Source organism: Electrona antarctica, assembly GCF_951216825.1.
Source record: "Electrona antarctica genome assembly, chromosome: 8".
Taxonomy (NCBI): domain Eukaryota; kingdom Metazoa; phylum Chordata; class Actinopteri; order Myctophiformes; family Myctophidae; genus Electrona; species Electrona antarctica.
In genome coordinates, this window is record NC_136789.1 from 41,494,171 (window position 1) to 41,514,644 (window position 20,474).

At 41.7% G+C, this 20,474-nt stretch overlaps 2 protein-coding genes across 2 annotated transcripts; one reads left to right on the forward strand and one right to left on the reverse strand.

Moving 5' to 3' along the window:
• Positions 1-4,397: 4,397 nt before the first annotated feature.
• Positions 4,398-13,423, reverse strand: LOC306928009 (stanniocalcin-2-like). The gene is made up of 4 exons (XM_079507930.1): positions 13,093-13,423; positions 9,584-9,726; positions 5,993-6,204; positions 4,398-5,572 (listed from the first exon to the last, which is right to left on the reverse strand). The coding sequence occupies exons 1-4, from the start codon at positions 13,217-13,219 to the stop codon at positions 5,245-5,247; spliced, it is 810 nt and encodes a 269-aa protein (XP_079364056.1). The 5' UTR covers positions 13,220-13,423; the 3' UTR covers positions 4,398-5,244.
• Positions 13,424-16,177: 2,754 nt separating this feature from the next.
• Positions 16,178-20,152, forward strand: LOC306928770 (uncharacterized protein; the record flags this gene model as incomplete). The annotated part of the gene is made up of 5 exons (XM_079509042.1): positions 16,178-16,195; positions 16,288-16,311; positions 16,776-16,896; positions 17,142-17,505; positions 19,852-20,152. The coding sequence occupies 5 exons, from the start codon at positions 16,178-16,180 to the stop codon at positions 20,150-20,152; spliced, it is 828 nt and encodes a 275-aa protein (XP_079365168.1).
• Between the last annotated feature and the right edge of the window lie 322 nt (positions 20,153-20,474).

The following is a 20,474-nucleotide window of genomic DNA, read 5'->3' on the forward strand; positions in this document are numbered from 1 at the left end:
GTACATCATCATGACGTAACATGTCAATTTGCTCAGACACATATGACGTAAATTCTCCATTCATTGTCAATGGGAATTTAATATTTGCGTATAGGACAACAATACTAATTTGCTTAGAAACATGGGATGTAAATTCTCTGTTCATTGTCAATGGGAATTTAATGTCGAAAATAGCCGATTTGCTCAGACACACATGACGTAAATTCTCTATTCATTGTCAATGGGAATTTAATCTTTGTGTATGACGAAAATAGCCAATTTGCTCAGACACATATGACGTAAATTCTCTATTCATTGTCAATGGGAATTTAATCTTTGTGTAGGACGAAAATAGCCAATTTGCTCATAAAACATGACGTAAATTCTCTATTCATTGTCAATGGGAATTTAATCTTTGTGTAGGACGAAAATAGCCAATTTGCTCAGACACACATGACGTAAATTCTCTATTCATTGTCAATGGGAATTTAATCTTTGTGTAGGACGAAAATAGCCAATTTGCTCAGACACATATGACGTAAATTCTCTATTCATTGTCAATGGGAATTTAGTCTTTGTGTAGGACGAAAATAGCCAATTTGCTCAGACACATATGACGTAAATTCTCCATTCATTGTCAATGGGAATTGAATGTTTGTGTAAGACAAAAATCTACACTATAGCTGGGGCTAGCGCTCCTAAAAACAAACAAACAAACAAAAAAGCCTAAGAAATAAAAACAAGAGAACAAAATGACCAGGGTAAGTCTACATGGTCAAAAATAGGTGAGTTGTGCCCATCCAGTCCCTCGCTGGTGCTGGACAATGGGTACTGGTAGATACAGTTTAAAACAGAGAGAAGTCCGCACACAGATCTGCTCTACGGTGCTTTTTTATTTTTTTAAATGGCATTAATGTTTTGACCATGGTTGGCCTTCATCAGGTGATAAAACAGGGCAGGTGATAAAACACCATTCTGTGATAATTGTAGAAAAGCACCACCACATAACAAACAAGTTTATAATACTTGCTGGCTTGAGCATTTGTTAACATTTTTATATTATAAATATTTAAAGATTTTTAAAGATTTTACAATTTTTTTATTTAAAATGTATCTAAATTAAAAAATAAAAATAAATGAAAAATCTCCTACAGAGCATTTCTGGAAAAAGGGAAATAGATCTTTATAATTGTCTCCACCAGGCCGAAGGCATGGGGAGAGAGTATGTTTTGCACTCCGTCCGTCCGTGTGTCCGTGTGTCCGTGTGTCCGTGTGTCCGTCCGTCCGTCTGTGAACAGCTAATCTCCGGCACCGTTAACCCGGTCAATGCCAAATTTTGCACACACACTCCCTGGATGCCAACGATGAACCTCTGCTCCAAATTTCCAGAACGGCCTGTTATAGCGCCACCAGGAGGCCGCTTTGTGCAAAACAAGTTTTTGGACAGTACACCTACAGATTTTGTCCAAACATCACGCAAATTGGTACACAGTCTCTCTAGAGCCATTCAACGAAACGGCTCTTTCAGATTTCTCAGACTCCATCCTGATTGGCTAAGATTGGCTTCCAAAGTTCGCAGGAGTACTCAGTTTCAAACAAAATGCTGCAAATCATGAACACATCGTGTGATTTCCGTGAAATTGTGCACACACATTCCCACTAGGCTGAGGAAGAAATGCCACATGAACATTTTCCACTCAGCCTCATGGTGGCGCTATAATTGGCCGAAAAGTGTTTTTACCTCTAACTGCACGGATATGTGGATAACTTTGTATGCCAACTCCCTAGAGGCCAAGGAAAAACCTTTGCCTGGAATTTTTCACATCTGCTCTTTATAGCGCAACCAGGAGGCCGACATATGTAAAACACATTTTCTAATATTACTCCTTCAGATTTTATCCAAATTTCACGCAAATCGGTACACATGCTCTCCATAGTCATGTGATCAAGACGGGTTTGTTTGATTTCTCATAATCCACCCTCATTGGCTACGATTGGCTTCTAAACTTTTCAGGAGTAGCCCGCTTTGTACCCGTTTTGTACAAATCGCCACAACTACTGAACGCATCGTCCGATTGTGGTGAAACTGTGCATGCATATTCCCACTATTGGAAGAAATGCCACTTGACAGTTTTCTAATCAGCCTCATGGTGGCGCTACAACAGGCCAAGCCGCGTCACACACACACACACACACACACACACACACACACACACACACAGCTCCTAAACATTTTGCCAAACATCACACACACACTCCTGTCCTCCTGGTGGAGACCTGTGCACTTTTTCTAGTTAGTTACTTAATTTACATCATCACCAATGGCAATTTATAGATTATGTTGTTATGTTACAATCTCACTGGGAGCAAGTTATTGTGTCAGTGATCTACCTACAAAATACGCTGTGTACTAATGCAACGTCTGACTCTTCAGCTTGTACAGTCTTGTCCAGCATTACAGCATACCAACCTAAACCCTTTAGCAGTAGACATATGCCCCATCAGCACGCTCAGGAGCAGGAAGCCTAACATTCAGGTTTCTGTTCCATATAGCGGGTGGGTACCTGCTTGGTAAGTAGAGAACATTGGCTAGGCTGAGGCTGAGCTGGGGTTGAGCAACATTTTCACCAACACAATGAACTAGGTTAGGTCTGCAGTGAGCTGTGCATGTGCTTTTATGGGCATTTATTCAATGCAGCATAAATTGAAATAATATTTTGGATAATAGACTGCATGCATCTCTATCACAGCATGAATTGCATTATTGCGTATAATTAGTTTGCTATTTTGTTAGTTTTGGCCATCATTGCACCTTTACACTCTGGAAGAGGGTCCAGAGGTTTATTCGTTTTTCTTTCCTGTCAAAGGTTTTTGCTTGCAATTGTGGGTCAAGTTCAGGGGGTGTTGTTTCGTTTGCTATGATTAAATATGCATAAAGTGCTTTCTTACATCGTTTGTATTTTATTTGTATGTCCATGGTTATTTCCATGGGTAGACTTCAATGTGAACTGTCCCTTGCCTGACCTGCCATTGCTTGTTAGTGTTACCATTAATGGGAACAACTTCTCATGTTTTTAAGACCAACGACTCCAGGGGATATCATATCCGTAGTAATTTTATGCCTTTAAGAATTTCCGGCATTCTGCTAAACTATACTGTGGTCAAACTGCCATAAGATTTTGAGTACAGTACATTAAAGAAGCCCCGCAAATGCACTATCACACCTGCAGCAGTATAACTACACACATCCCTCTTGTGTCAAAAAATCTAAAACGTTTCCTAATCATTTTTACAATGTTTCATGAGTATCAGGATTGGTTTACAACCTGTTCAACCTGTTTTAGCCCCAACATAGAATTTAGATGTTGACGTTTTAAGTAGGCTATGGGATACTATCCACTGAGAATCTGTAACAAACCTCCTCCTTCCCATTGTATGAAACACATACAGCACAATGACATTTAAGATAATATAGAAAATATAATAAGACATATAAACAATTGTCTTTTCTTTAACAGGCCTACTCAGCTGCTTGCCCAGTCAGTGTGGCCCTCCCATAGAGTTGACCCCTCCACTGGAATCTGAGCTATAGTGACCGGAGACCATCATCTTGACTTTTGTCTTATCCCTTTTCATCAGTCATCTCTCCCCTCTTATCTACAGAGGTTGACTTGGCCGGAGATAAACAAATTGCATCAGGTCTAGTTTAGCACCCCTGTCCCATTTTAACCACTTAAACCATATACTTAGTTGACCGCAGTAGCCCAGGGCTCGCCTATGTCCAATTATTCTTTGTTCATCACCAAGTCTCTTGGCTGAAAATGGCTTATTTACAATAGCTTATTATTATATTTGACAATAGCTTATTATTATATCCATTCCATTTGAGTTCCCTTCTAGTGCTTGGTGTTTGGCCTAAACTGATCTTATGCTATGCATAAATCCCATACTTATAGGCCCCTCTAGTGGTGATCTTGTGCACATTCCACAAGCTAAAGAAAAATATAGGATAATCATTTATACATACAAAATCCACAAATATTGTGCCTCTTTTGATGCTTTCCTATAAAAGAAAATCACACCTGTGTGATTTCACATTCACATTGTCATTCGGTGCTCAGCAAGTCATATCATCACAAATGTCATTCCGGCCAAATAAATCACAATTTGCGTCTTCACTTTTCTGTCCTCACATTTGTCTTCAATGTTTGAGTTTACACAAACATGGAAATCTGGGCACAGGAGGGGCTAGCACCCCTTAAAAACGTAAAATAAATATATAATAAAGTTCAACTACCAAAATAAGCGACTTTACAGAAAATAAACAAGCCCAAAGTCACTTATAATCAGCAGACTTGGCAACACTGACAGACACACTCATTGAGTTCTTTGTTTGATTTTGACTTTATTGTGTTGGACCATACTGTGTAGACAACCTGCTTCAAATGTGCTGGTTTTAGGAAAGCTTCATACAAAAACTATTAAACAAATACAACTGTAGAAAAGTCACAGTAGGCACTAAAGGCACCAAATGGACCCTTATGGCGTTGTAACTTGTAACTCAGTGAGTATAAAAATGTAACCAACTATAGACCCTCATAGGGTTTGTAACGTCAAGAATAAAAAAATATTCATCAAATGGACCTGTTCCATTTTATTCACTCGTGGAGTTAAACAAACAATGAGGATTAGCATTACAGTGTAGGATAATGAATGGATTTGGACAAGAGGCTGTTCAAAGTAAAAACCATGCGGTGATGCAAAACCATCCCTTTATAAATAAAGACTTTAAATATGTCTGATATATAGACAGTGAATCTTCAGCTAGTGTACACCATCCAAAAATACATTCCCTGTAAAGTATTCACCCGTGTGTATGTGTGTGTGTGTGTGTGTGTGTGTGTGTGTGTGTGTGCGTGCGTGCGTGTGTGTGTTTGTGCACATCTGTCCTTGGCTCCTTGCTGTATATCCATTACAACTTTGATGTTGAATTGAGGTAGATAAATAGTTTCTTCCTTATACTGCACACAGTATACTATATAACGTATAATTTATAATTATTCATGTATAATATATAAATATATATGTGTATATAAACATAGCATGCCCACGACTGACTAGACCTGAATTGTGTTGAGCTTTTTTTTACTTTGTCGCGCCCTTCATGAGCAGACCTGGAGCAGACCTGTCATCAGACCTGACAATGTCTGCGTCACACGCTGCCCACCTGAAAGGACCTTAAATCAGGCGTATGCGTGTGTCCCTCTACAGAGCTGGTATGGCTGTGTGTCCGGATGGGTTGGTTGTGTTGTTGTTATTAGTCTGCTGATCCCTCTTCCTCTCCGCATGGTCTTGTCTGGTTGGCTGCAGCACAGTGGGGTCTTGCTCTGTGATAGGCTGCAGGGGTGCGGTAGGGAACGAGTTGTTGGCGGCGGCGAGTGGGGCGTGGGATTGGTTGAAAGCGCAGCCGCCGCTGAAGCTGCCGCACAGCGCGCCCCACTGCTGGTCACACTGCCCACGCAGCCGCTGGCCCACCCACACCCTCACCTCCTCTCCACAGCCCAGCAGGAAGTTGACCAACTCTACGTACGGCCTGGTGGTGACGCACGCACGCACGCACGCACGCACGCACGCACGCACGCACGCACGCACGCACGCACGCACGCATGCACGCACACACACACACACACACACACACAATGTTAAGGGGGGGGGGCGTCATGAAATAGCAGGTGCAGCTCACATCTACAGCCAGCATACAAAGATCGATTAATTGTTGTGCATTAGCTTGTCTGACACCTTGATGAGATTGAGAGAGCAACTGCAGTTACTGCACGTAGACTAGACTACAGCCAGAATGGTCATTGCAGTCAGTGAGAGGCAAGTATGCAGCGCTGGTCGGGAAAACTAAATAAATAAATAGACCAGTCATCCCCCAATAGTGCGGGGACATTCAGACCCTTCTGACCGCCTACGGTGTGTGTGCATGCGTGCGTGCCTGTGTGTCTCTCACCCCGGGGGGAAGAGCAGGTGGAAGTGCAGCAGGTCTCCCATGGTGTCCACGTGGTCTCTCAGGGCGTCACACAGCTGGTGTCTGGAGTAGCACTCCCTCTGCAGGCTGAACACCATGTCCTTGACCGCCGCACACCTCCGGCTCACACAGCTGAAGCGCTGACGCAGACCCACCGCCATGCAGCGCAGCGCCTCCTTCACAAACCACTTACCCTGACAGAGAGAGAGAGAGAGAGAGAGAGAGAGAGAGAGAGAGACCTACAGGTCACTGGACACCACTGTGGTGGTTTTCAAAACATTTTCAATTTCAAGGAGCCCCAGTTTGGGGCCACAGACCCACATAAGTCAGAGAGTTACAGACCTGTAAGGTTCCGTTTTGTTCCTACCTATCAATCATTTAGCTGGGGACCCCCTGGAACCGCCCCAGAGACATTTTGGCGTCCCCAGACCCCACTTTGAGAACCACCGCACTATTGTAAGCAATCCCCCCTTTATAGACCCAAGTATTCAATTCAATGGAATTTTATTATATAGTTTATTAACAAGTTGTCTCAAGATGCACATGCGTATACATATAGAGCACAGGGTTGACACTAAGACTAAGGTCTCGAAACCCACAGCCAAACGTACTGTTTAATCTTATAGAAATCAGTGGTGACTGAAAACCTGAATCCACAAATCAATAATACACTAACTCATTACCAGTGTGTGTGTGTGTGTGTGTGTGTGTGTGTGTGTGTGTGTGCACTTGGGTGCATGCCAGGAGCCAGGATTGTGCCGAAAATGTTACAGAGGCAGGGGCTGAAATTCCCTAAAAGGGCACAAAAATAGCGGATCTAGATCAACTATTTTCGAGGCACGACCCACACTATTTAGCTACTGAAGATGCTGTGTACGGCATGAATTCTACACTATTTAGCTACTGAAGATGCTGTGTACGGCATGAATTCTACACTATTTAGCTACTGAAGATGCTGTGTACGGCATGAATTCTACACTATTTAGCTACTGAAGATGCTGTGTACGGCATGAATTCTACACTATTTAGCTACTGAAGATGCTGTGTACGGAATGAATTCTACACTATTTAGCTACTGAAGATGCTGTGTACGGAATGAATTCTACACTATTTAGCTACTGAAGATGCTGTGTACGGAATGAATTCTACACTATTTAGCTACTGAAGATGCTGTGTACGGAATGAATTCTACACTATTTAGCTACTGAAGATGCTGTGTACGGAATGAATTCTACACTATTTAGCTACTGAAGATGCTGTGTACGGCATGAATTCTACACTATTTAGCTACTGAAGATGCTGTGTACGGCATGAATTCTACACTATTTAGCTACTGAAGATGCTGTGTACGGCATGAATTCTACACTATTTAGCTACTGAGGATGCTGTGTTCGGCCTTAATTCTACACTATTTAGCTACTGAATATGCTGTGTACGGCATGAATTCTACACTATTTAGCTACTGAAGATGCTGTGTACGGAATGAATTCTACACTATTTAGCTACTGAAGATGCTGTGTACGGAATGAATTCTACACTATTTAGCTACTGAGGATGCTGTGTACGGCCTTAATTCTACACTATTTAGCTACTGAATATGCTGTGTACGGCATGAATTCTACACTATTTAGCTACTGAAGATGCTGTGTACGGAATGAATTCTACACTATTTAGCTACTGAAGATGCTGTGTACGGAATGAATTCTACACTATTTAGCTACTGAAGATGCTGTGTACGGAATGAATTCTACACTATTTAGCTACTGAAGATGCTGTGTACGGAATGAATTCTACACTATTTAGCTACTGAAGATGCTGTGTACGGAATGAATTCTACACTATTTAGCTACTGAATATGCTGTGTACGGAATGAATTCTACACTATTTAGCTACTGAAGATGCTGTGTACGGCATGAATTCTACACTATTTAGCTACTGAAGATGCTGTGTACGGCATGAATTCTACACTATTTAGCTACTGAAGATGCTGTGTACGGCATGAATTCTACACTATTTAGCTACTGAGGATGCTGTGTTCGGCCTTAATTCTACACTATTTAGCTACTGAATATGCTGTGTACGGCATGAATTCTACACTATTTAGCTACTGAAGATGCTGTGTACGGAATGAATTCTACACTATTTAGCTACTGAAGATGCTGTGTACGGAATGAATTCTACACTATTTAGCTACTGAGGATGCTGTGTACGGCCTTAATTCTACACTATTTAGCTACTGAATATGCTGTGTACGGCATGAATTCTACACTATTTAGCTACTGAAGATGCTGTGTACGGAATGAATTCTACACTATTTAGCTACTGAAGATGCTGTGTACGGAATGAATTCTACACTATTTAGCTACTGAAGATGCTGTGTACGGAATGAATTCTACACTATTTAGCTACTGAAGATGCTGTGTACGGAATGAATTCTACACTATTTAGCTACTGAAGATGCTGTGTACGGAATGAATTCTACACTATTTAGCTACTGAAGATGCTGTGTACGGAATTAATTCTACACTATTTAGCTACTGAAGATGCTGTGTACGGCATGAATTCTACACTATTTAGCTACTGAAGATGCTGTGTACGGCATGAATTCTACACTATTTAGCTACTGAAGATGCTGTGTACGGCATGAATTCTACACTATTTAGCTACTGAAGATGCTGTGTACGGCATGAATTCTACACTATTTAGCTACTGAGGATGCTGTGTTCGGCCTTAATTCTACACTATTTAGCTACTGAATATGCTGTGTACGACATGAATTCTACACTATTTAGCTACTGAAGATGCTGTGTACGGAATGAATTCTACACTATTTAGCTACTGAAGATGCTGTGTACGGAATGAATTCTACACTATTTAGCTACTGAGGATGCTGTGTACGGCCTTAATTCTACACTATTTAGCTACTGAATATGCTGTGTACGGCATGAATTCTACACTATTTAGCTACTGAAGATGCTGTGTACGGAATGAATTCTATACTATTTAGCTACTGAAGATGCTGTGTACGGAATGAATTCTACACTATTTAGCTACTGAAGATGCTGTGTACGGAATGAATTCTACACTATTTAGCTACTGAAGATGCTGTGTACGGAATGAATTCTACACTATTTAGCTACTGAAGATGCTGTGTACGGCATGAATTATACACTATTTAGCTACTGAAGATGCTGTGTACGGCATGAATTCTACACTATTTAGCTACTGAAGATGCTGTGTACGGCCTTCATTCTACACTATTTAGCTACTGAAGATGCTGTGTACGGCATGAATTCTACACTATTTAGCTACTGAAGATGCTGTGTACGGCATGAATTCTACACAGGGCACACATTCTTTCAATACAAAATGTTTCGTTTGAGTTCGGGAGAGTTCGAAAAAAGGCAATCCTCCTGAATGCTGCCATCGGGTATGGCATGGAGAGGTGGGCATTTGCATTTCTTTCACCATAGTAAATACTACATTCATGGACTGGAGAGGGCAGTCTTTTTTACAGACGGGTAAAAGGCAGGGGCTCAAGCCCCCTTTGATGTAGAAGCAGCAGCAGCTCACCTGTGAGTCATAGCGTCCAGCATTGTGCAGCAGGGTCAGACAGATGTGGTGCAGTCCATGGACTTCACATGAGTTGTTGTTGAAGCACTGGAACATCCCACAGCCCACGTCCCCTGAACTCACCAAGCACCCCTGGATGTCCACTGCGCACACACACGCGCGCGCACACACGCGCACGCACACACGCGCACACGCACACACACACACACACACACACACACACACACACACACACACACACAGGCTTTATAAATACAACTTGCACGGGGCAATAACTTGAATGACTGGCAACCGATAAATTCAAAAAGAAAAAGAAAATACTATGACAGAAATTTATTTATTTATTTATTTAATTATGTTACACTCAAAATGTGTTAAAAATAGTTAAAATAGCAGATTTACAACAGCGACACGTGACCATGTACATTTGCCATTTCCACTATTTTAGAAAATCTATGAATGAACATTTTTCAACAAGGAAACAAGTCGGAAAACAATTGATCATCTCAGATCCATCTATCTCAAATTATTGCGGTTAGGCGATTTTGTAATAATTGTGACAGGCCTATACTGTCTGTAGTGAATAGACATTTTGGTTTAAAGTGGATATTAATAATCAGTAAGCGGTCAAAGGTCAAATATGCCCTTTATCAATCATTGACCGACTTGTTTCATGAATGGCCCCTGGGCATATCCCCCCGTTTATTTGTTTGTACCAGGTGTAGGTTTTTATTTTGAGTGGTCCCTGACTGTGTGTAGCTACGCACCAGGTGCCAGTTGACACAGCACAGGGGGTGGAATGTTCTTGGTCAGTTAAATTCAAAGCTAAAATGCAAAACAGGTTTTAAGTGTTTCAATTTGTCAGCCGAATGGTGTAATTGCACTAATTGTATATGATCTTGACATAGCTACTTCTTTTTATCCCCCAAATTCATGAAGGCTGGTTTGACTTCTGAGACAAATAAATAAGTCAGTGTGTCCAGAGACATACTGTAGTTAGTACTGCACTTAGGAGCACCAAAACTCTGAGAGTGAATGTCATTACGGGTATTTTCTTTTGGGTAATATTTTGTACACATATTTTGAAGAGTTACAGAGATAACAGTCCATTTGGAACCCCCTCAAGGAATCCTGGGGGGTGGACCCCACTTTGCGAACCACTTGACTTGTATAATATCATAAGGCACACATTACAGCCACACTGTTTAAACCAGACACTGAACAATTTTGAGCAGAAATGTCTGGCAGAATAGTCATCATCAGTGAATGATAGGCAGGCATAATGGAAGACTATTAAATGCAAAACTTAATACATAAAAAAAAATAAGAAATCCTAGCATCAGGGACAATTTACTTGCAGGGGAGAATATTGAAATCTCCATCCAGAGGACTATAACCCATCAAAACCAACACGCACACACACGTAGCACATTAAACTCTTACTAGACATTAAGAAATAGCTAGGCCTAACTAAGTAGTCTAGTAAGCCATATCAAAAACTATTTGCCGGCTATATTTTAGGCTATATTTTATATCTAGGAGACTATATAAATGGGAGAAATTGCAATTTTTTGTATTGCTCAAAAACCTAGTTACAATAAACGGCTATGATATGAGGCTATGATATGATATGATAGGCATAGCAATATTTTTTGTTGTTTGTTATTTTGAAAATAAAACAAACTTTTTCAAATTTTCTCGCTATCAGATAGACCAGTGGTTTTCAACCAGTGGCCTGGGGACCACCAGTGGTCCTTAAGGGGGTTCCAGGTGGTCCCCAATTAAATGATGGAGTTAGTAACCAAATTGACCCTTATACATCTTTAACTCTTGGGAGTGTAAAATTAAACCATGAAAGTCTATTTGGTTTAATTTTACACTCTCAATGCCGAAGGCATGGGGAGAGAGTATGTTTTGCACTCCGTCCGTCCGTCCGTGTGTCCGTGTGTCCGTCCGTCCGTCCGTCCGTCCGTCCGTCCGTGATCAGCTAATCTCCGGCACCGTTAACCCGGTCGATGCCAAATTTTGCACACACACTCCCTGGATGCCAACGATGAACCAGGAGGCTGCTTTGTGCAAAACAAGTTTTTGGACAGTACACCTACAGATTTTGTCCAAACATCACGCAAATTGGTACACAGTCTCTCTAGAGCCATTCAACGAAACGGGTCTTTCAGATTTCTCAGACTCCATCCTGATTGGCTAAGATTGGCCTCCAAAGTTCGCAGGAGTGCTCAGTTTCAAACAAAATGCTGCAAATCATGAACACATCGTGTCATTTCCGTGAAATTGTGCACGCACATTCCCACTAGGCCGAGGAAGAAATGCCACATGAACATTTTCAACTCAGCCTCATGGTGGCGCTATAACTGGCCGAAAAGTGTTTTTACCTCTAACTGCACCTGTGGATAACTTTGTATGCCAACTCCCTGGAGGCCAAGGAAAAACCTTTGACTGGAATTTTTCACATCTGCTCTTTATAGCGCCACCAGGAGGCCGACATATGTAAAACACATTTTCTAATATTACTCCTTCAGATTTTATCCAAATTTCACGCAAATCGGTACACATGCTCTCCATAGTCATGTGATCAAGACGGGTTTGTTTGATTTCTCATAATCCACCCTCACTGGCTACGATTGGCTTCTAAACTTTTCAGGAGTAGCCCGCTTTGTACAAATCGCCACAACTACTAAACGCAGCGTCCGATTGTGGTGAAACTGTTCATGCATATTCCCACTAGGCTTTGGAAGAAACACACACACACACACACACACACACACACACACACACACACACACACACACACACACACACACAGACACACACATTTATATTGCTCCTAAACATTTTGCCAAACATCACACACACACTCCTATCCTCCTGGTGGAGACCTGTGCCCAGAAGGGCACTTTTTCTAGTTGTTTGATTGATTGATTGATTGAAGAATTTATTAACAGTTTGCAGAATTACAGTACATTTCAAGCACAAACTCAATACAAAGGCTGTTAACTGTGAGTGGACGACCCAATTAAGCATTACACTTGTTTCCAACAGGGTCCACCATGTTCAAATCATCAAAACATTTAGAGACGTACAAATAGACACTTCTATAGACAGAACAGGAATTCATCAAAAAGGAGGTAAAAAGGGAAAAGAAATATATACAGTGAGGGGAATCATCTGCAATACTTTAGGCTAGTTAATTCACAAGAAGTCTACACAACTATATGTAGCCTATAGTTCAAGAATTGTTATTTTGATCAACGTTTATCTCTCCTATGTTATGGTACCAACATCGATCAGTATAGGCCTACAGCATGGAAATGTGGACAACATTTTATCCAATGATATAACAAAAATATTCTTTAGTTTTGGGTCCGAGAGGCTAATGTCATCAAATGGTGGTCCGTGGCTCAAATGCAGAATACTGAATACATAACGGGCCTTAATTCCCTTGATATGAAAGGGGTTGAAAAGCACTGAGATGTAGACAGTAAAACAGTTACCTGTGTTCTGCAGAGTGAGGCGTCTTTTGGCCTGGTTCTGCGGGTCGTTCAGCTCTGCAGGCGTCGCTCCACCGACCAGCAGCAGCAACAGGACAAGCGACAGCGACACGGACAAGTTCAACGACATGTCCTCGTGTAGACAGCACCTCAGTCTCACTGTAGGGATTCAAATGAATCTACGACGATATTAGGTGTTATTGATTCGCTTTATACGGACACAAACAAACAAAATGCCTTCAGGATTTGTACAGGACTCATGCAGGAGCTCCCGGACCCGGTGGGATGACTAGCGGTTTCAAATTCAAAGTGACAGTCAGACAGACAGAGGCTGGACCGCTAGAACCCACACAAACCCGACGTGACGTCACCGCAGAAAACAACATTGTGCAACTGTAAACGATAAACCAGTCAGTGGTTCTCAAAGTGGGGTCCGGGGGCACCCCAGCGGTCCTTTGTTTCAGGAGGTCCCCATGAGCTAAATTAGTTAATAAATCAGTTCAACACACTTCATTGGTCTCACTCTAAAGGGTCCATTTGAACCCTAAAGCCAAGGGTCCATATTTCCATTTGGTTCCATGGAGTTTTACGTGTAGGCTAGCCAGGCTAGACTCTCAGAATTACAAAGTTCCATTTGATAAGGTCAGGGTTAATTTGATTTCATTTGTCGAACTCAGTTAAATTAACTGAGGATTTTACAGTGCAAGAACAGTATTGTCCTACCAATATTTATTATTTTGCTGTTGTTGGATAGCCTAGCCCTATAGTGTCATTCCACATAAATCATACCTACATTTTAATATAACCATCCACAAATTCCACAATTTGGGCTTTAAAAAAATAAAAATAGGCCTATTATTATTATTATTATTATTATTAATAATAATATGAATAATATTATTATTAATAATAATAATAATAATAATAATAGTTAGCTAGTGCAGTAACACTTTAAACAGTTACCATGGCTGTTACCAGCAGTCAAACAATGAATGGTCAATTATTGACTAAATACTACATTGAGTTGTGTCACAACAAGCACATGGATCAATATTTCTGGGTCATTGCGGAAATGTTAATTTGTGCACCCCTGATGGCCTGATCTGTATAGACCGTGTAATTGAACCTATACATCAGCAAGGTGCATGTGAATGAATTCTGCCCTCAGAGCTTTGGCATGACGAGGACATTCTTCCATGGCATCAGTCTGTTTGACTGGGAGATGCAGACTTCACTTTCCACTGCATCTGTGACAGAATGGCCAGACAGCATGGCCATACAGTAACCAGAACATATGCATGGGAACAGTATAGTATAGGGAAACACAAGCCATCCAGATGTAAACATAATATAGCCTATACATAAATGAAAAAACCAAAAAAACAAATAATATAGGCTATATAGGCCTAGTGTAAAAAAAAGGATGATAAGAACTAGGATTTGATATGTATTGGACAAGTGCAGAGCAAGCTGTTTCTGCTAGGTAAGTATAGGGACACACCTGTCAATTAACGAATTAAGCCCTAAGATGATTGGTTATATTTGTGTTATTAAAGGACACATCCACAATCCACATAGAAAAGTCACTTTGAGGATAAAATTATTCATATGAATCAAGTTATTTTCCTAGGTATGAATGAATGACCAGATTAAACCCCCCCCCCCCCCCAAAAAAAAAAAAAAAAAAATCTTCTAAAAATGAATAACAGAACAGCCATTACCTGATACAAAATCAGCCGCTCTTTGTTGAACATTGTTGATGTGTTGCCATTGCCATCTAGTATATCTTTTTGTAAACCTAATCCTAATTATCATAGTGTAAAGAAACAAAAAAAGAGTAATCGGCCAGCCTCTCAGCATGTTGGCCATGGGCCATGGCCAGTCCAATGTTTTCACTTTAGCCACACTGAGGATTCCCAAATAACATGCATGTTGTTCAAACTAGAGTGTAATGGCACATTTCCAGTAACTCTGCATCGACAGACAACACAAAGACAAAACTGCCTTCGTTCAAAATGTACAGTTTGTACAAAGGGCCTTTCTGTGTGGAGTTTGCATGTTCTCCCCGTGTCGCCTAGGGTAGGTACCCTCACAAAAACATGCAGTAATCCTGGTCTCTAAACTGCCTCCCCCTGGCCAGCCTGATGGAGGGGAAAGGAACTGGTTGGAATAACGTGTTCCTCCCACGCGCTACGTCCAACCAGGGAAACTCCCCCCTGTCAGGTGTAAAGGAGCGACTTGGACACTCATGCATGATTCAGGAAGCATGAGTTCAAGTCCGTTGCTCTCCCCAGGTTGGCGGAGGGTGTGTAGAGCCCAGGATCAGGATCACATTAGATAATTGACACATGGAAATGGGTTACAAAATCATGGGATACATTTAAATTAAATGTGTGTGTGTGTGTGTGTGTGTGTGTGTGTGTGTGTGTGTGTGTGTGTGTGTGTGTGTGTGTGTATGTCTCACTCAGATCACACTGCCACATAGTGAGCAAATCCACACAAGCTTCTAGTAATATACAACCCTGAGACCATATCATTCTGGTCTCATACAGGTCAATGTGTGAAGCAGGTTCTATGATTCAAGGTTTTTATTGTCACATGCATTTACAATACAGCTGTCACATCATTTCAGGAAGTGAAATCATCTTGGTACATAATGGTGTGATAACAATAAAAATACAATAAGAATAGGTTCACTGAATCTAGTCAGTGTTATTGTCCTCTAAAGATATCTGTTGCCCTCTTTATTGTGTGTGTAGTTGTGTGTGTGTGTGTGTGTGTGTGCGTGTGTGTGTGTGTGTGTGTGTGTGTGTGTGTGTGTGTGTGTGTGTGTGTGTGCGCGCGTGTGTGCCCGCCCCCGATGTATGAATCACCTCATTCAATGGAAAGGAATTGCGGGGTTGTAATGTACAATTACACCCCGAAGAATGGGGACATGCAATTCCTTTCCATTGAATGAAGTGATTCATAGGGGGTCATCCTACATCTGTGTGTCAGCATTGTTCAAACTAGACAACAATGGCACATGCCCAGTAGGGCGGGTTAGATAAAAGAGTCTTTACTGAGAGCAACTTGTCAGTAGTCAATAATGGATTACCAAAAGCAGGTAAGAAAATAGAAAGGCATACATTTATGGTTTCAATTGCACAGAAATAATAATGTGAAGATTGATGTGGTAACCATTTTGTGTCTGTTCAGCTGAAACGGGAGGCCAGGAAAGAGGTGAATATAGTATAGTATGATGTTAATTACTTATGGCAGCAGGAGTAAATAAATAGTGAGTTGCTTGCACTGAGATTGTAAAAAGGAAGGAATAGAAGAAACATCCAAACAGCCATCCAGGAAAATAGATCCTCCATTTTTTATACTGCTTGATGATATATATTAGGTACAATGAAACAAGCAAGCTGTTAATCAGGCATGGTCTGATATGGTCAGATTCAGAGATGGATTCCTTCCTTGAATAGTGGTGCAACATTGTACAAAGACAATAAGCATTTACCATCCCTAAAAATATAGGAGAAAGAATATAAAGCAAAAAGACGAATTATGCATTCACCTTTGGCCTACTGCCAAAGCTTTAAGCTTTAAAACTAAACTAAACTAGGTGAAGTTTACCAGGGTGTGGAGATCAGTCTGCAGAGGGTTGTTTTTCTGTTGTTTAAATACAATTTGTTTATGCACAGATTGATGAAATTAAGTCCAGTGCCAAGTTTGGAGACTTGATAGAATTTTGCTACCCTATTGGATACTCACACTGGGCTGTATATGAAAAGGATGGACATGTAATCCATTTCGCTGTAGCAGGTGAGACATTTAGATATGTAAATTGAATGTCTGTATCATGATAGCTTTACATGAATCACCTGTTTCCATTTTAATGTGCTATCTAATAATTTGCTGTATGTATTGGAGTATAGGCCTAATTTAGAATACATTTTGGAAAGCATTTTGCTTGATGACAAGATTTTATTTCGGGAGACGCAAATTTAGAATTCAAATGAGTTTTTCAAACGTTTTGAGATTTTTCTAATTCCTCATGCTCCCATTAGATGAGAACAAATTGATGTCCAGTGTGCGCACTTACCTGCAATCAGCTTTCCCCATGAGCGGGGACATCCTTCTGGGGCAAACCAAGATACGCAGGATGCCAATTGAGGAGGTGAACGTGCCTACAGGAGCCCGTGTCTCCATCGATAACAACAGCCATAAATTCCCACCATCCTCAAAGAAAGATATGCGGAAACGCCTCAATTTACTTCTTAATGTGGTATTTACATATGATCTGTTCTCCTGCAACTGCGAACACTTTGTCACATTTGTACGATATGGAAGGGCTGTCTGCAACCAGGTATCTAATCAATACTTTCTATTATTACTTATGCCTTTAATAGTATTCATATTCCACCTTATCAGGTTATGCGTTATTTTAATAATAATTATCATCAGTACACTTATCTGTGTAAATAAGCAAACAGAGAAACAAAGAAACAAACAAACACACAAACACTTATGTGCAGAACAAAATCAAATTTTATTTTATTTTATTTTGTGAATTTTATTCTGCTATTTCTTCTAGATTCCTGGAAGACCTCAGGATACAGAGTGTGAGAAGGCAACCACATTGTTCCAGGGCCAGGACCCTATTGCCTCCAAATGCTGCCTGCAATGATTTATTTCCAATTTCAAAATAATGTTTGCTTTGACTTGATGATCACTGCTATGAAGTGAACTTATCTTGCTTATTATATATGCTTATTATAGAGTAAGTGGAATTAACTTTTTTGATAAATGGTACATGAATGGTACGTTGCGGCACGTACACACATCAAAACTTCATGAGCAAAAGGGGCTGGGACATCAGGGATTCCCAAAATGTATAATTAATATTGCAATGCATCCATCTAACTGTAAATATTTGGCAATATTTGATTTGCCAAAATTCCAGGCAGTGTTGTTTTTTGTTTTTACAATAAGTTGAATGAAGTTGAACCTCAGCAGACCACTTGTTGTGCTGCTGTGTTTTGTTTCTGATCGGCAGCCCTGACCTTTGGTCTCCTGAGATCAAGGTTTGGACACAACAAGGTCATGTGACACGATGACCTATATGACTGTCTCTCCAGGATACTAAATAAACCCAAGCAACCACAGGCTGGAGTGTTCATTTATCTCTGACAGTGTAAAATAGAACCAAATGAACCCTGAGGCTGTGTTAACACTAGTACGGCATCCATAAATAGCCATATTTTTGGCAGAGCCCTCAGGTCCAGTTTACAGTGAGAAATTACCAAAAGACGACAGCATATATGCTTCTGGCTGAGCAGAGTGCTTTTATAAGTGGAGGATGCCACTTGTCACAAGGGACATACTGTAGAAAGCTCACCGAAGACGAAGAGTGAGCTGAAACCTGGGGGCATGCCAGCCAGCCAGCCAGCCAGCCGGGCATTTGTTCATTTGCTATGAGACCAAATTGAGTGTTCTCTGCAGAGATGCAGGTCTGCTGAGCCTCCATCCAGGATTCTGGATTCTGAAGCAGTGAGACAAAGACAAAAAGGAAATGAAAGACAGGAAAAGGTAATGAAAAAGTGTGTGTGTGTGTGTGTGTGTGTGTGTGTGTGTGCGTGCGTGCGTGTGTGCGTGTATGTGCAGGGGCCCACAGGGACCCATCAGGCAGGGCCTCATGTTTGATGGGGACGCCCCCCACACACACACACCTCTCTATCTCTGTTCCCTCCTGTCTCAAAACAACATCCCAGGCTAGCATGGCTTCCCTCACACAACCCCGGATGACCACCCACACAATGACCTTTCACCCACGCCCACACGCACACAAGAAAAAACACAAAATATACCTCATGCTATGTCTCATGGTGCGAGCACGCACGCACGCACGCACGCACGCACGCACGCACGTACACGGACAGACAAACATGTTCTCGCAGAAGCACACATATTATGCATGTGTATGTGCACACATACATCAACACGCCGTATTGCACACTGCATGTGTGCAGTGCACTCTTGTACCCTCTCCCTCACATGACCATGTTATGACAAACCCACAACATAAACATAGTGCATGTCTGCCTCTGGGACAGCGGTAGGACCAAAACATAGGTTTGTCTGTATGTAGGTCAACCCCCATAACAGCATGGGTGTTTAAACACTTTAGCCCTAGAAAAGAGCTAAAATAGCTGAGGTTAGGTTTTAGGTTTCTTAGGTATTTTTAAGTTTTTCACAAAATGTCTTTATACCTAAAACGTTTTGCCCCCGAAGTTTCCAGTTCAAGCAAGGAATATGGACCTCTAATTATAAGAATAAAATTAGGGAATATGTGTGGAGCCTTGGTGCATCAGGATTGTTGAACCAATCTGATGCAGCCCGATCATGGTCATGATGTGCTTTTAAAAGCAGAAAGTTTGAGTTCAACAACAAATTTGTTTTGCACAAGCAGAGTGATCCAGCATGACCATTTCTGTCACAGTTAACTATGGAATCGTGCATTTCCCGTCAGTGTGTTGGTCGGGCACGTGACATCATCATTGATGGAGCACGTGACATCACGTGACATCATCAGGGATGGAGCACGTGACATCACGTGAAATCATCAGGGATGGAGCACGTGACATCACGTGACATCATCAGGGATGGATCACGTGACATCACGTGACATCATCAGGGATGGATCTCGCAAGGAAAGCCCAAGAACACGACTGGCATATCCTGCACGAAACTACAACTAAAGTCAGCACCCCCATGCAGACTCAAGTCCCGCCACCCCTTCAACCGGACAGTACAGGAGATGCTTGGTTCCATTCCTGAGGACCTCTCTACAAGGGCATGGCTGGCAACTACCTGGAAGCGGGAATGGGAGTCGGCCAAGTCTACACGTATGCACCGCTACATCCAAGACCCGGGAGATGGAGTCGAAGGAGAACATCTACCACGCCGGCATTGGACCCTGCTAAACCACCTCCGTACTGGGGTTGGTCGCTTCAAATCGTCCATGAAGGAGTGGGGCCTGGCAGACAGCGCAGCATGCGAGTGTGGCAAGCCCGAGTAGACTGCTGACCACATAATCACCACCTGTCCTCCCTCAGAGACTGGCCTCTTCCACGTGGGACCAGAGCCAGAGACAAGAGCGTGGCTTTATAACACTGAGCTGGACTGGACATATGACGACGATACACAAAAGAAGAAGATCAGGGATGGAGATCCCTGATGTCATCAATATTAAGCTCATATATGGAGATCCCTGATGTCATCAATATTGGAGGGATTGACCAGCAACTCTACATCTGACCTCAAACCTCAAACCCTTAGATCTCCATATATGGAGCTGACCTAATCTGACATTCCATAATGTTGATCCTTCCCCATCCATC

Coding starts and splice junctions, on each gene's coding strand:
- LOC306928009 (XM_079507930.1), bottom strand. CDS start 13,219: ATGTCGTTGAACTTGTCCGTGTCGCTGTCGCTTGTCCTGTTGCTGCTG. Junction 9,727..13,092: donor CCTCACTCTGCAGAACACAG/GTAACTGTTTTA, acceptor GTGTGTGCGCAG/TGGACATCCAGGGGTGCTTG. Junction 5,573..5,992: donor CACCTGCTCTTCCCCCCGGG/GTGAGAGACACA, acceptor CGTCACCACCAG/GCCGTACGTAGAGTTGGTCA.